Here is a 14,995-nt window from a genome sequence, read left to right as displayed (position 1 = left end):
GTGCACATTGTGTTACGGCGCGTTATACTGCGAAAGTCAACGTCAACATTAGATCCATAATGTCGGATATAACTAATTTGTTTAAAGCCACAGTGAAGACTGTGAAGTCAAAAAACAGGGTTCTTGGAACGGGCGAAAAGGACAAATGCAATATTCTCAGTTACTCTCGACAGAAAGGTGATTTTGAAACTAAAGCGAAAGATGTGGTACGTAAGGTGTTATAAAAGGCCCAGTCCTCGTTTTTGTAATGTATGTGTTTTTGACGGATAAAATGTTGAATCACTCAGACTGTTAATGACTACGCAAGAAGTAAGTAAGAAATGTTTATGATGGTTTTTATGTTGGAATCGATGGAATCAATACGAGTCTGTTAATGTTAAATCCAGTTGCGCCTTCCATGTGCCCATCAGTCTGTTCAAATGATGTATTCAAAATGCTGGATCATGTTTACCATGCTTGTTTCCTCAGGTGAAGATAATGACTAAACTGAGAGATTATTTACTGCAGCATAGGAAAGATTACATCAATGCAGGCAGGTGAGAAAATTCTGGCCAGGTCATTCAACTTTGTGTAATTTGAATATCTGTTTGATGCTTTTCCACTGCTTGATGGCTTTTGGAATGGATTGGTAAGTTCATTTAGACCATCACAAGACACTTTGACAAAGTTATGCTTCAGTTCAGCCCATTGGCTCAAATATTTGGATGGCTGATTGAAATATTTCATGCCTTTCTCAACAGAAAACTTAAACTTGCTGATGTGATGTAGAATTCCTCCATGTTTCACCGGATTTCCAATTCAAAATTTATTCTTGTTTTTTTGTATCAGTATAACAGTATTACGGTATTCTTTTCTTGCCTTCTCCATTCAATGCATCTGACTATAAATCGTTTATGTAAATTGCCCTTAATGTTTCTGTGTTGATATTCTCAGTCACCTAACATCTGACACGCCGAGCATGTCAGACAGTGAGAGGGATCAGATTGACACAGACTGTCAGAAAGTCATCAAGTCTTGTCATGAGACCATTAGGCAGTTCAGGAGAGACGGTATAGAGTTTTATCTCACTAGAACATAGTTACATAAACATACTTATCAAGCTGCAGGGTTTCAAGGAAGACTATAGTTGGTTAAAAACTCCTTAAAATGGTTTAATTTGTCTGTCTACATGATTCAGGTTTAACATTGTTTTCAACATTATATATATTTGGATACCAGGAACATTTTGCTTGAAAAAATCTTGAAAATTAGCATTGAGTCTTGGTACTTTTTTGATTCAACAGTCAGGGTAGTAAATTAACCAAGTACTTGTTCATCCAGTATTATTATACAATGACAGTGTAGTGTGGTGTCATATTCAGTATCATTATACAGTGACAGTATAGTGTGGTGTCATGTTCAGTATCATCAAACAATGACAGTATAGTGTGGTGTGATGTTCAGTATCCTTATACAGTGATAGTATGGTGTGGTGTCATGTTTAGTATCCTTATACAATGACAGTATTGTGTGGTGTCTTGTTCAGTATCGTTATACATTGACAGTATTTTGTGGTGCCATGTTCATTATCCTTATACACTGATAGTATAGTGTGGTTCTTGTTCAGTATCATCAAACAATGACATTATAGTGTGGTGTGATGTTCAGTATCCTTATGCAATGATAGTATAATGTGGTGTCATGTTCAGTATCATCAAACAATGACAGTGTAGTGTGTAGTCATGTTCGTTATCCTTATACACTGATAGTATAGTGTGGTGTCATCTTCAGTATCATTATACAATGATAGTATAGTGTGGTGTCATGTTCAGCATTATTATACAATGACAGTAAAGTGTGGTGTCATGTTCAGTATCATTATACAATGACAGTATTGGTGTCATGTTCAGTATCATTATACTTAGAGTGAGTGGGTGTAATGTCCAGACTCATTATAGTAAGTGAACAGGTTGTTATTTACAGTGTTACTGTACAAAGATGGTTGGTGTGTCATGTCTGGTATCATTATGCAGTGATTGAGTTGGGTTTCATATTAGGTTTCATTGTACAGTGACTTGCTTGGGTTTGGTGTGCGGTATCCTATACAGTGACTGTTTGAATGTGATGTCCAGTGGCATTCTACATTCACTGTGTGGAATGTCTTTTGAAGTGTTTGAGACTGGGTGGAGTCTCATTTTCAGTGTCAAATAGCCATTGGGTGATGTGTCACATCCTGTAAAATTCCCACCATATTGCTGACTGTCATTGTATATGTGATATATTCCTGAGTACAGTGTAAAACACGGATCAAATAAATAAATATCTGTAAAATTTGTGTGTTTGTAACATGCATTCATTAACAACTGTTTTACACTAGTCAGCCAATAACAAATGATTTTTCAGAGGCTAACACCAAAGTCAGTCCTCAGGTGAGAAGCCACCGAGACTCTGTTCTGTTTCTGATTGATGCTTACCTCAAGTGTAAGTGCCTTTGCCTGTTATCCACTTTTTATGTTTAAAGATTTCCTGAATAGTGTCTGTTTCCTTAAGAGCCCAAAGGGTCAGTGTTGATTTGCTTACTGCAGAAAATACAAGATCTTTAATTTAGGGCATCTTGCCTTGGTCATACTTGTATACACAGGACGTAAATCTACCTTGACGGTGACAAAAGTGCTATACATTTTACCTATGTTACTATACTACCTGATCAGATAATAATAAAATCAATATTTACCACTGAGTAAACTGTAATCTAAGGCGAAAGGCCTCATTGGTGCGTAGATTTATTTCCATGTGTTTTCAAAACTGAGTAAACTGTAATCTAAGGTGAAAGGCCTTATTGGTGGTTAGATTTATTTCCATGTGTTTTCAAAACTGAGTAAACTGTAATCTAAGGTGAAAGGACCAAGTAAAGGGAAAGGACTATGGTACCCAAGATTCGGCTTTTTATATTCAGGCTTTTTCCGATAAGAGTAGGCTTGTCTCAGTCTGTCTTGGATAGAAACCATTCTGTATACCCTACTCATCACATTTCTTGATTGATGGATGTGCTGAAGGTATTGTTTACATGGCATTTATTTTCGTTACAGTGTTTTATATATATACGTGCTCTTTTGATACTGCAGATATTTGTAAGCTGTACAGTGAACAGAGGGCTGTTAGAGTCAAGCGTGTGGTGGACAGGAAGCGTATGTGAGTGTGAAATTCCCAAGAAGTATATTTACATCATGTGTGTTTGTTTATTTTTTGGAGGGAATTTTGTAAATATTATATTACTAATCTACATTTGTTAGTATTTCATGTTAAAATGCCTTCATTTTAGGACAACTGAGGATATTTTGGTTTTGTATTCCTTACAGCTCTAGACTAGAACCAGACCGCAAGAAGATGAAGTCAAATTCCACTGACAAAACTATTAATACTTCTGAGAATGGGAAGGGAGATGTGTCTGATGACAAAGGGAAATCTGGAGTGAGGCCCAGAGTGGAGAAAGACTTACAGGAGAGAAGTTCAGCGGGATTAGCCAAATCTCAAATGACAGCAGGTATGTGGAATAGCTCTAGTGGAGGGAAATGACTTAATGTTTAGATGAAACTGTAATATTGGCTATTTGCCGTGGTAAAATTTTGTTGGTTAGATAAAAGGAGACAAGGTGTTCACTGTTGGCTGTAAGCATCTAACCATAAAGGAAGGAATCTCTCTTCATGTATGTCTGCACATCAATTTTCTCCACAGTCCGAATCGATCAACTTCACACAATGCTGGGTGTATTCCAAGGGACCAAAGGAAAACGAATGGACACCACAAATGAACTCCGCACCAGTGTGTTGGATGCAGACTGCTGACATTACAGTTGGGGATTTCCCGCCAATTGAATTATGTCATATATTAAATATTAAAATATTATTTAAGCATCATTTTTATGAGCCATTGCTAGGCTTGTTTCAGAAAAATTGCATATGTTCTCTGCAAATGAGACGATGATGTCACAGATGGGGAGTACTTTAGTGCATTTCATTACATGTAGTGCTTCAAGTAGAAGTATTCACAAAATAAACGGAGACATCTTTTCTGTCCACAGGCCAGAGTATAGAAGAGGATCGCCTGCAGGAGTCTGACGGTGAAGACTTCTCCCCAGAGGAAGCTCAGATGGTAGGTTATATATTTACTCCAGTTGTACATTGTATATTTAGCAGGGACATAAACAAGCAGACTACTACTACCGACAGGATACTGCTTTCGTCTTAGAAGCTACAGCTACAAAATTGAAGTATAAAATCCAGTGAGTGGAATGCCTAGATCAGCCTCATTGGTGCTTAGATTTATTTCCATGTGTTTCAAAATTGAGCATGGATCAAGTTGTGCCAAAAAATTGAATTCTACTGTAAATTTGTAAACATTTAATTGGGGTCAGAATCACCAGCACAACCCATCCAGAGGGTACGACCTGAACCAGAAATATGCCGGCTATTTAATTAATTTAAACAGGGTCGCTGAAGTTCCTTGTAAATGATATAGTAGGCCTACTGTATCAACAGTACAAACAGTGAAGGAAGTATTCTTCCAGTATGTTCTATTTCCGAGAAAACTATGTATATCACTTGGGCCTTCTTCACCGAAGTCCACAACTTTTATCTGTCATAGGCTACTGCTTACACTATTATATGGAAAAACCTTCGACGTTAGAGAGCTAGAGTAAATGTCACCTCTGAAGATAGGTCAAGACGAGGTTTCACTAAACCTTGACTGGGTTGAAAAAAGTCTAAAAAAATATTTCATGCAGGTTTAAGATATGTTGAATGGTAGTCTTTCAGTGGACATAAACATTAGTCAGATGTTCTCCACTTTAAGATTGGGTCTTCTGAGTTTATATGTTAGCCTACAGGTATTTATTATAGTCTTGTTAGAATTGTCATGGTATAGGCTATTTTGGAGTGGATGACTATCTCTCAGTAAAGTGGGTTAGTTGATGTCAGTTGTTTGTAAAGTGTTACTTCTCTTGTCTACTGGCAACTATCAAACATCTGTCCACAGTACAGAGTTCCATACCTAGCAGGTGAATAAATAATTGTCTTATGTCATTGTGCTTTATGGCTAAATAAAGAATGAATCTGTTTACAGTTTGAGCAGGAAAATAAAGCCATATACGAAGAGCTGAACAGCATGATGAATGAAGTCAGGTATGATATTCGGTAAAACCACACGTAGAAAAACATGTTTGATGTTTGCTTAAAAGATCTTCTTTCGGTGACTTCATCGAAAATAATTTTGCATCGCTATAAAGCAATGCAAAGTTCCTATTCTGTTATGTGAAACACAATGTTATCTTTATATGAAGAGTTACAACAAGCCTGTATGATACCTGGTTTAAGGTAAACGATGCTGAATCAGCATTTTAACATCTGAAGTGGAAAAGCCAACTAAGCTCATATTAAGCAAACTTGCTTGTAACTACCTGTATCACAACAACACCTGTGTTTAACAGTTACAATTAAATTAGTGTGAGCTAACTTTGTGGAACTGGACCCGGGACAGTGGTGTCCAAAATGGTGACAGGCGTAGTTATTTCCCCTTCAGTGTTCCCAATTTCGAATGAGTGAGTGCTTGGGGTTAATGTAGTATTTAACAATTTTATGACGACAAAGGAGTCCTTATAGTGCATGTAATGTGCCCCCTTGTTGAAGGGCGGATTTCCACTGCTCTTTTTTCTAGTGCTGCTTCACTGAGAAGCCTTACTGAAGCCAAGTAAGCCTCCCCGCCCGAGCCATTATATCGATACATATTGTCAACCAGTCGTTGCACTATCCCCTTCATGCTGAAAGGTAACCGAAGTAGTTACAACTTCCTCTTTTAAAGCCTTAGGTGTGAATCGAACCAGGATTGACCCTGGATCTACCGCTCCTGATGCGGACGTTGTACAATCTTTGCTATTGAGGCTGGTGCCCAATTTCAAGAAGTACTGCATATAATACTTGTGATCTTGTGTTGTTAGGCAAATTGAAGGGAAAGTAGTGGAGATCTCAAGGCTACAGGAGATTCTGTCAGAGAAAGTGCTTGAACAGGTAAGATTGTTGTGTTACATACTGCATGAAAGATAAAATTGGATAGACTGGGTTTTCACATAATTGTCCATCTTCATGTGCTGAAGTGTTCTCTTCCTCATGTAAATGACTGTAGAAGGGCAACTTTCTGTGTATAAATATGTCTTGTATGTGGAGTTTAATCCATGGGTACAGGGTACAGCAGTGTGCTGTGTAATAGTCCAAGTATTTAACAACAAAATTTGTCGGTAATCAAACGAACAGGTATAGTGGACTAAAGGGAGGTAATCCATACATATTAAACCAAGAATATCTTGTCTGCGATTAAGTTACCGGTTATTTACAGGAGAAAGACGTGGACCGAATAGCAGATACTGTTGTTGGCACCACAGAGAATATTACTGAGGGCAACGAGCAGATTCGTGAGGTAAGTCCAAGATATTGGTTAATGCTACCACAGTTGTTCGTGAAGCTCAGGTGGACTTTTCCTCTCAGGTAGAAAAGTGGAGCCAACAACTCCTCTAACGAAAGGATGGAGTGATTTACTAGTGGGTTAATGCAGCCACATTTTATGTTGCCAATCTTAGTCACAGACTTACAGATTGAATTGTTTTATTATGTAAGCCCTTTTAGTTACCATGCAACTTTATCCCACAAAAAATGTTTTGGATAAATCGAAACTGCTTTTACTTTTGTGTGCTACTGCTCTCATAGCAAGAAGATGGCATCGTAATGAAGATTATTTAATATTGCATGATTTGAAGTTGAAAATTGTTTCAGATTACTCTACTTCTACTCAGAAAAGACTTTTTCTAATATCCTATTTCCTATAAACATTGTCTTATAGAAAAGGACTACATTGAATGTAATTTCATCCCCTTAACTTTTAATTATTTATTTCATTGGTGTTTTACGCCGTACTCAAGAATATTTCACTTATACGATGACGGCCAGCATTATGGTGGGAAGAAACCAAGCAAAGCCCAGAGGAAATCTACGACCATCCGCAGGTCGCTGGCAGAACCTTCCCACATACAGCCAGAGAGAACGCCAGCATAACCTTGATTTGAACTCACAGCGACTGCATGGTGAGTCTCCTGGGTCATTGCACTGCACTGGGGTGCTAACCCCCTCTACCACAGAGGACCCTATCAGCTTAACAATTTAAGTTGATATGACTGCATGTCCAATTAACAGCTACACAAAATATGATTTTATCTGTGTTGGAAGAATAATGCAATCAAAGTATGATGTAGTATAAGTTAAAAACATTAAAAAAATTAGTGATAATGGAAGTATTCAGTGATAAGAGAAATGGTAAGGAAATTAACACATCTTCATTTCATCAATGTTTTTTCAGGCCTTGAAGAAGAATGCAGGATTTAGAGTTTGGATTCTGTTTTTTCTGGTCGTTTGTTCACTGTCATTATTGTTTCTGGACTGGTACAATGCATAGTCAGATCTTCAAAAATGTGTACATATTTATATGTAGTATATATGTCAAGTTCAAATAATATTTATGAGGAATGTGTTTAAGATATACTAGTACTTGTAAACTTGAAGCATTGAATGAAATAGAACACTGCTTTGTATGTGCTAGTTGATTTTGTAGCTTCTAAATAGATTTTGAAACCTTGAGAACATCCACAAGAATATTAAGCCATTGCCTACTATGTCATGTCTTTCTGTTTATCAATGCAATTAAACACATAGGTGTATATAGTACAAACATATACCTATAGTTTATGTTTGGTTTAGTCCTCACATCCAATATCCAGGTGAAATATTCTTGGATATAGCATAAAACACCGATGAAATAAGTAAATAAACCACAGCTTCCATAGTATAACATTGCCTATAGGCACATTATTTCATCTACTTCTAACAGTCTCTTACTCTATTACCCCATACCTGAACATGTGTATAATAAAGTATTGGCAGAGAATGGTATAGTTTGTGATGATTGTAATGATGTGTGTGTTGTTGATGTATTTTTGGCAGAGCCTGATTACACAATAGATGTGAAAAACTAGCTTAAAGGTTGTCATGCGAGACAGACTTTATTAGTGTACCCAAAATTTTTTTTGATAATGTTAGGAATTCACTGACGAAGAATCTGAGATCTTCGTCTGTGTGTTTGTAGCTGCCTCACTATAGAACTATGTCAAAGACACCAAACAAGCCACCTGGCAACACTAGTGTTCCCGAACAGGAGACTAAATTCAGTGACACCAGACATGAGACCCAATCAAGCAGCACAAAAGTGTTACCAATCAGGACACCCAACCCAGCAGCACACAAGTGTTACCACATAGGACACTCAATCCAGTGACACCAATCAGGACACCCAACCCAGCAGCACACAAGTCAGGACTCTCAGTCTAGTAACAACACCAGACTAAATACCATGGCTTCCCAGACATTTGCCATGAGCAGGCAGAAAAACTATGAAATGTTGAACATGAGCCTTCTAGTCTCGGAGGGTTCGTGCTTCTGTGTAGATTGCTGAGAAAATATGATGTTTTGCAGTATTTCTTTGCATTTTGCGAAATGCATATATATAGCCTCTTTGTAAGCTCATGAAAGGATCTGAATCAAAATATATATTTTTTAATCTTTCTTAAAGAACATAAATGTGAAAAACTTTAGTAATGCCTCTTGTATTAGTATATTAATTTATTAATTCTGAATGTACTTGTGGATAACCCCAATATCTGAAACAGATGAAAAGTAGCCCTTTCTGAAAATTATGTAAATATATAGGAGTTCAAAAATGATTGTAAATCCTACAAAACAAATATTTATGTGTTTGCAATCTTGAGTGATCTCATGGATTAACTCCCTTATTTGGAATGCTTTGGAATTCTGCACATGGGTTATCTCATGGAATAATCTCCTTTGTTCTATTGATGGAGTTCTGCAGCTCTCATGGAATAACCCCCTTCTTCAAAATGATGTTGCCATACAACGCAGTCTCCCTGGAAAGATGAGAAAATGTTCTTACTTAAAAGAGTGCTGGTATTGTTTTGACTGGAATTTAATACCACTGCTTTCAATGTTATGTATGTTCTATCCCTCTCAGTCTGGTGTCCCAGTGCAGCAGACCAGTTTCAGTGCCAACATATATAAAGTGTGCTGCCTCACTGTGAGGCCAGTGGTAAGACACCAAACATGACACCTCACAGTAAGTATACCAAAAGCTTACACTGGACCAACCATGGGACTGGACCAGCTTATCTGGCTTACAACATCAGTTTCATGATTCATGCTGAGGATTATACAACATCTGGGTTTGAACTTGTAACAACATTTCTAAGGCAAGCCAGATTTTTCTATTTATATTAAAATTCTTAGACCAATAAGACTCAGTAAAAAATTTGTTTTCACTCTTTAAATGAAACTTTGACAGAAACCTCGCACACAAATCTCAAATCAATCTTTGGAGTTCTGGTATTGATAAGAAACTTATTTTGTTGCAAAATATTCCTTTCTATTTTCCCCAAAACTGAAAGTTGTTTGTCTTACCCAGTGTGCACGACAGCATATGCTTTTTTGGCCCTTTCATAAAATGCAAATCTCTCCACGAGTTCAATTGAAATCTGCAATGCATACAGACATTATTTACATACTCTTCATCTGATTTGACTTTAACTTACACAATACTCAAGAATATTTCACATGTATAATATCACAGTCAAGTTCATGGAAAGACGAAACAAACCATACCACATTAATCTTCTGAGATAAAGCTGCAACGAAACACCATGAGATGGATTTCAACACGGGATCTTGTTGCTCAAGAACCTGTTGACTGCAGCAAGAGTGATACATTACACCACTGAGCCACTCACTGTCTTATCTTTAACTGAGATGTCCAATACAAGTACATGTATGTGTACTGCGATATTCAGTATTACACCAGACCAAATGTACATATGCGCCAATAAAGCATCCCATGAGCCTAACTTTTTATTTTTGTGGTGATGCTCGACTTAGATATCACAGATCAAAGCAAGCGAAATTTCGCACATTTTGGCCAATCTGTTACTACATGAGGGCATGATTGCTTCCGTTTACATCACCGAAACTGTGTCTAAGCCTACATCATTACGGGGTACCAGTGATGTGCTGCAGTGTTTGCAGATAATCTAACACAGCGCAACCCATGGACTCGTAAGAATTACTAAATTAAGTTGATTTATGGAATTACCAAGCCCATCAGAAAAAAAAATCTGTGGCCATTTAGGTTGGTTTCCAACCCTCTTCCTAAATAGCTCCAGGTCATATTATACAGATAGTTCATGCTGTGGGGTGGGACACCAGGAATTGTCAGCTCGACACAAGAGATATTTCAATATCACTTCTGTACTTCACAGATATTTTCAGCTTAAAAGAAGTGATATTTGAATATCACTGGTTGAGAGCTGACAATTCCTGATGTCTCACCCCACAGCATGCACCATATGTTTTATTATACTGAAAAACCAGAACTTTTCGAATTGTACTTTAAATCGCCGAATTTGTACGTCAATAATCTAGCTATAACCACCATCCGGTTGTTTACTTTACAAACAAGCAGATGCCAGAGAGCTCTAAGAGGGAGATCACTTCTGTGGAATAAACGCACATGATCGTTGGATATTAGCACGAGATCGTTGGATAATGCCTCGTGAACACGGGAAAATACTTAGTGGAGCGCGACGTTGCATTCATTGGGCGGGTGATCGTTGCACATCATGTTTTGCAGAATATCATGTCACTGTCTCTCGACCAATGGAAACAGAGTATAACCCTCTGAGGTATAATGACATTTGTTGTCTTTTCTTTTATTGGTGATTTCATCTAGCTACACCACTGGCCCATTTGTCAGTAGTGACAGTACTTTAACTGGAATCATTAATCCACGACAGAAACTTGCACTAAGCAGTTGACATCTTCTGGATGGTGTTTCCAATGCTCAGTAGTCACCAATATCAAGCAGACTGGAGCTGCTACAGAGAAAACAATCAGAATGTACTTCCCTGGGTTCTACAGGTATTCTACAATATGCTACAGGTAATATACTGGTAAACTGTTTTCTCCAAGCTTTCAGAAAATAAAACTACTCACATCTTTCCCTTCAGACTGGTTCACCAGTTGTTTATACTTCTCCCAGACTGGAGTCTTCAGGCCTCTTTCCTTATCACCAGGCACTAAGTCCATGAGAGCAACCTGAGTGTACAACAATAGGGTACATCAGAAAATCCACACGAGTCATTAAAAACTCGCCTTACTTTCTCAAGGTCATTAACACAGTAAAAATGAAAGAAGGAATGAATGATTGTTGTTTAGTGCCACATTGGCAGTGTTTCAGAGATACTGTAGCAAGTATTTTGTAGTAATACAAAGAAACCAACAACAGATGCATGGCTAAGGCCATGAATGATGTGACCTTTACAGTCCATATCTCTGGAGTATTAAAGAGCTACATTAGTGCCAAGATGTGTACGTCTTGAAAGCAAGGTTAACTGAGAAGGATCGAGACTGACGGACTTTCTTTCTTACATTGTAAACAAATGCATTGCATTACAGCCGGACATTAGTTTGGGAGGGGTAACACGGAAACAAAATTTCTCTGTCACTTCCAATTTTGCCTGGTGTGATGTCATGCAAGAACACTTGACATCAACATCACCAACACATAACCACAAATGACCTCCAACATGCAGGACATCATTCCAGCGTAACCGCCTTACTTGTCGTCGTATCTGCCTGCTTCATCGTCACATAAGAAATATTTTGCCGAAACTGCCTAAGATTTTGTTTTTGAGAACACTTCACTTATATGAGTTAAATAGGAGTTATTCATCATAAATTTTTTTTAAACCCTGGTGCTAGCTACATTCCATATGGTTGATATCAGTTTAATATTTCCCTCTGGCCTCTCTTGGGACTGAAGTAGCACATGCTCTTTCAGATTTCGCACTGCTTGGTTTCAGTTCTCATGAAGAGAAATAAAGCAAAGCTCACAGGTTGGGGTACATAAGTGTCCAAGGGAAGCAACTGCAAAATTCCTGCCAACAAGTCTGGAATGGTGTGTCCTGGAACAAAATCAGAAGAGCGTGTCTCAAAACAGATTTGTGCAGTAATAAAGAAAAAAAGTGTATATCATTACATATTAATGCACTAAAGTATTGGTATTTGCATGTACTTTGGGTAACCGTAATAAACATTTCATACTGCTTTATAAAATCTATTGCTACCATTATTTAAATGATTGCAGTTAAAGCTTACAAAAGGCAAAATTTAGAATATTTTACTCTGCAGCACTCAGGTTTACGGGTGGAGGATACTGAGCAGAGCTGTGGTTTTCAGGAAAACCAAAGCTCTTCCAAAAGTGCCGGAAAATCTTCCTGTCTTAAGGCTGCAGCTGGACCTAGAGGTTGGGCCACTTTCACAAAACACTGTAAATCAGTTTTTCGTAATTTTTTTCATAAATGACATCACCTCATGGCACTATAACCTAGGCATCTTTTATGAAAAAAGTTACCAAAAATGTGACTTACGCAGTTTTGTGAAAGTGGCCCTTGTTTTTGAGCATGATAAAAGTTGTGGACTCGGCGATGAAGGTTCAAATGATAAATAGCTTTCAGAGTCCAGAAATTGGATATAGTGGAAGGGTACTTCTTCTACTACCTGACCTGTTGATACAGTAAGCCTGCTATATCATTTACAGTTTAAGTAGCCTGCAGATGCAAGGCCGCAGGGTATTCCTGGTTCACATCGTATCCTCCGGAGGACTTGTGCCGGTGATTTTGACCCCGATTAAATACTTACAAAATTACGATAGAATTGTTGTACGACTAGATTCATATTCAATTCTGCAACAAATGGAAATAAATCTAAGCACCACTAAGGCTGATCTAGGCATGCAACTGTCTCTGAATGTTATGCTTCAGATTTGTGGTGGTGGCTTCTAAGATGAGTGCAGTGCTGACCTAGTTATCGCAGACGTCAGGGAAAGCTTCTCATTCCCGTCAACCTTTGGCATCCCTAATGAATTTTTCAATGTCTCTGATATTTGTTATGTAAAAACTGATGACTAAACCGTAAAATGAATGACAAAAAATGTATTTGTATAATTTAAACATTGTCTGAATAGGCCGAGGGTCTACTGGGGAAATGAATGCGGTTTGGGCCAAGATGGTATATAATTTGTGACACCGTTGAATATTATACGGCTTGTAAATCTGCAAATTTTACGTCTGTGATAATCCGCAAATGACACAGACCAGTCCCACAACACTGTGTGCAATGGCCCCTCAGCTATGCGTAACTTCATCGTTGTAAACGATCTCAAAATGATGTCCTACGCAGTAGTTCTGTGTTAACATTTGTCACTTCATTGAGTGAATGGGTACAGGCTATGTCACAGCTTAGGCCGTGCAATATGATAGCAACATGTTTAATTTGATAAAATTTGGTTCACACCAGTGATTTGTGCAGCAATGACATTTCATTCTTATTGTTATTCAGTGAAATCCCAATAAAATAATAAAGTATGATACTTTTAGAAAGCTTGAGAACCCTGCTTTTGACTGAAATATGTTTTAGTTCTTTAAAGGTAGGGTCAGCTGCACTACAGAAACATATAATACATATGCATATATGATCAGCAACAATTTTTTTTCAATGAAACTCTTTCTCTACTGCCCCGTAACCAGTCATGTATAGTACAGTATTCATACTCATGTATGTACATCTATGTATGCTTGGGGGTTTAACGTTGCACATAACCATTTTTTCCTTCATATGACGCTGACTGTAGGTTGAGGAATATTTGGATATGCCATGTGCATGGCTGCTCTGACTGCAAGAAGAGCAGCAAAGTATATGGCCTATCCAAATATTCCTCAGCTTACCATCAGTGCCCTTGGACTACTGCCACTGTAGTAGTCTGAATACACTAACTGTTGGTCGAGCAATATTTGGATACCTACTCGGACCAACACCAAACATGACACCCAACCCAATCACATTATAAAGGCACAGGGTCAACCAGTCCCGTTTTCTTGCTCCCACCTCCAAGTGCCATGCAAGGCAGCAACAAGGCCATTTTTAAAGTCTTTGGTATGATCCAAACATTTGGTTCAATCCTAGGTCTCGCGATTTCGACACGCACACACTATTAAGCCACTGATTCGGTGTGACGCGTAGGCGTTGTTCTAACACGCAGTAACCTACCGTCTGCTCGAACCTCCTTTGGGCCATTGGTGCACACTGAGCTTGTTGGGAAGTTAGCATCCGCTAATACTAAAGAAAAATACAAATAGCAAGTTTATGAATTTGAAACTAAACTGTACCGGGGGTACTTAATTAACGGTACTATAGTAATTTATTAGTTTGTTGTAACCTGAAGTACATGGAACGTTCGCTAATATAGATCTCTTATTCATGTAATTACATGCTAAATCGGGCGACATGTTGACCTTTACGGACACAGTACCTACTGTTAACTGAGGCATATGGATAACGAAGAGATAAGCTAAATAGATCATATACAGATACACTGGGGTCGATGGGACGCCAATTTCCGTTAACCGGTACCTTACGTGTATTTGTCTATGAATTTTTTAGTAATAATAACTTTGCAGACGTTATAAATACCAATTTCGTCCCCATGACCCATACTGCTCAAGACAAAGAGCAAATCCGGTGACAAAATGCGAGGCACAAGTTTGAGTGGCATTATGACAGTGTTATGACACGAAACAGATGATTGGCAAAAAAAAAACAAAAGAGTCATGTCCAAGGGGAGGTCACTGCGTCATTGGGACGTTCTATCAATTGATATTTTCTGCTGTTATTTTGTTATATCTGCCCACAAGACAATGTTCTCAGACGTAATTTATGCTCGTCCATTAACATGTTTTCCGCGGTTTGGATGGCCTAAATATTCGTCACAGAATGTGTTTTTAAAGGGAGGCAGGCCTCCT

General features: G+C 38.1%; 2 protein-coding genes across 2 annotated transcripts; one reads left to right on the top strand and one right to left on the bottom strand.

Moving 5' to 3' along the window:
* Positions 1–41: 41 nt before the first annotated feature.
* On the top strand, positions 42–8,130 carry LOC135467206 (syntaxin-18-like). The gene is made up of 11 exons (XM_064744969.1): positions 42–206; positions 469–536; positions 934–1,049; positions 2,383–2,460; positions 3,105–3,171; positions 3,339–3,553; positions 4,061–4,131; positions 5,101–5,159; positions 5,972–6,041; positions 6,367–6,447; positions 7,381–8,130. The coding sequence occupies exons 1-11, from the start codon at positions 60–62 to the stop codon at positions 7,474–7,476; spliced, it is 1,068 nt and encodes a 355-aa protein (XP_064601039.1). The 5' UTR covers positions 42–59; the 3' UTR covers positions 7,477–8,130.
* A 548-nt stretch (positions 8,131–8,678) lies between these two features.
* Positions 8,679–14,771, bottom strand: LOC135468662 (fucose mutarotase-like). Its single transcript, XM_064747034.1, has 6 exons — positions 14,667–14,771; positions 14,244–14,312; positions 12,030–12,100; positions 11,130–11,231; positions 9,546–9,619; positions 8,679–8,998 (listed from the first exon to the last, which is right to left on the bottom strand). The coding sequence occupies exons 1-6, from the start codon at positions 14,746–14,748 to the stop codon at positions 8,947–8,949; spliced, it is 450 nt and encodes a 149-aa protein (XP_064603104.1). The 5' UTR covers positions 14,749–14,771; the 3' UTR covers positions 8,679–8,946.
* Positions 14,772–14,995: the final 224 nt, after the last annotated feature.

Source organism: Liolophura sinensis, chromosome 6, assembly GCF_032854445.1.
Source record: "Liolophura sinensis isolate JHLJ2023 chromosome 6, CUHK_Ljap_v2, whole genome shotgun sequence".
In the NCBI taxonomy this organism is placed as follows: domain Eukaryota; kingdom Metazoa; phylum Mollusca; class Polyplacophora; order Chitonida; family Chitonidae; genus Liolophura; species Liolophura sinensis.
This window is presented reverse-complemented; position numbering and strand designations above follow the sequence as displayed.

What these genes read in the sequence shown, in the direction of transcription:
- LOC135467206 (XM_064744969.1), top strand. Translation starts at nt 60, where the DNA reads ATGTCGGATATAACTAATTTGTTTAAAGCCACAGTGAAGACTGTGAAG. An exon ending in TAGCTCTAGTGGAGGGAAAT is followed by an intron (nt 3,554 to 4,060) that starts GACTTAATGTTT and finishes TTCTGTCCACAG; the next exon opens with GCCAGAGTATAGAAGAGGAT. An exon ending in GCAACGAGCAGATTCGTGAG is followed by an intron (nt 6,448 to 7,380) that starts GTAAGTCCAAGA and finishes ATGTTTTTTCAG; the next exon opens with GCCTTGAAGAAGAATGCAGG.
- LOC135468662 (XM_064747034.1), bottom strand. Translation starts at nt 14,748, where the DNA reads ATGCCACTCAAACTTGTGCCTCGCATTTTGTCACCGGATTTGCTCTTT. An exon ending in GGGTCATGGGGACGAAATTG is followed by an intron (nt 14,313 to 14,666) that starts GTATTTATAACG and finishes ATTTTTCTTTAG; the next exon opens with TATTAGCGGATGCTAACTTC. An exon ending in ACCAGTCTGAAGGGAAAGAT is followed by an intron (nt 9,620 to 11,129) that starts GTGAGTAGTTTT and finishes TATGCATTGCAG; the next exon opens with ATTTCAATTGAACTCGTGGA.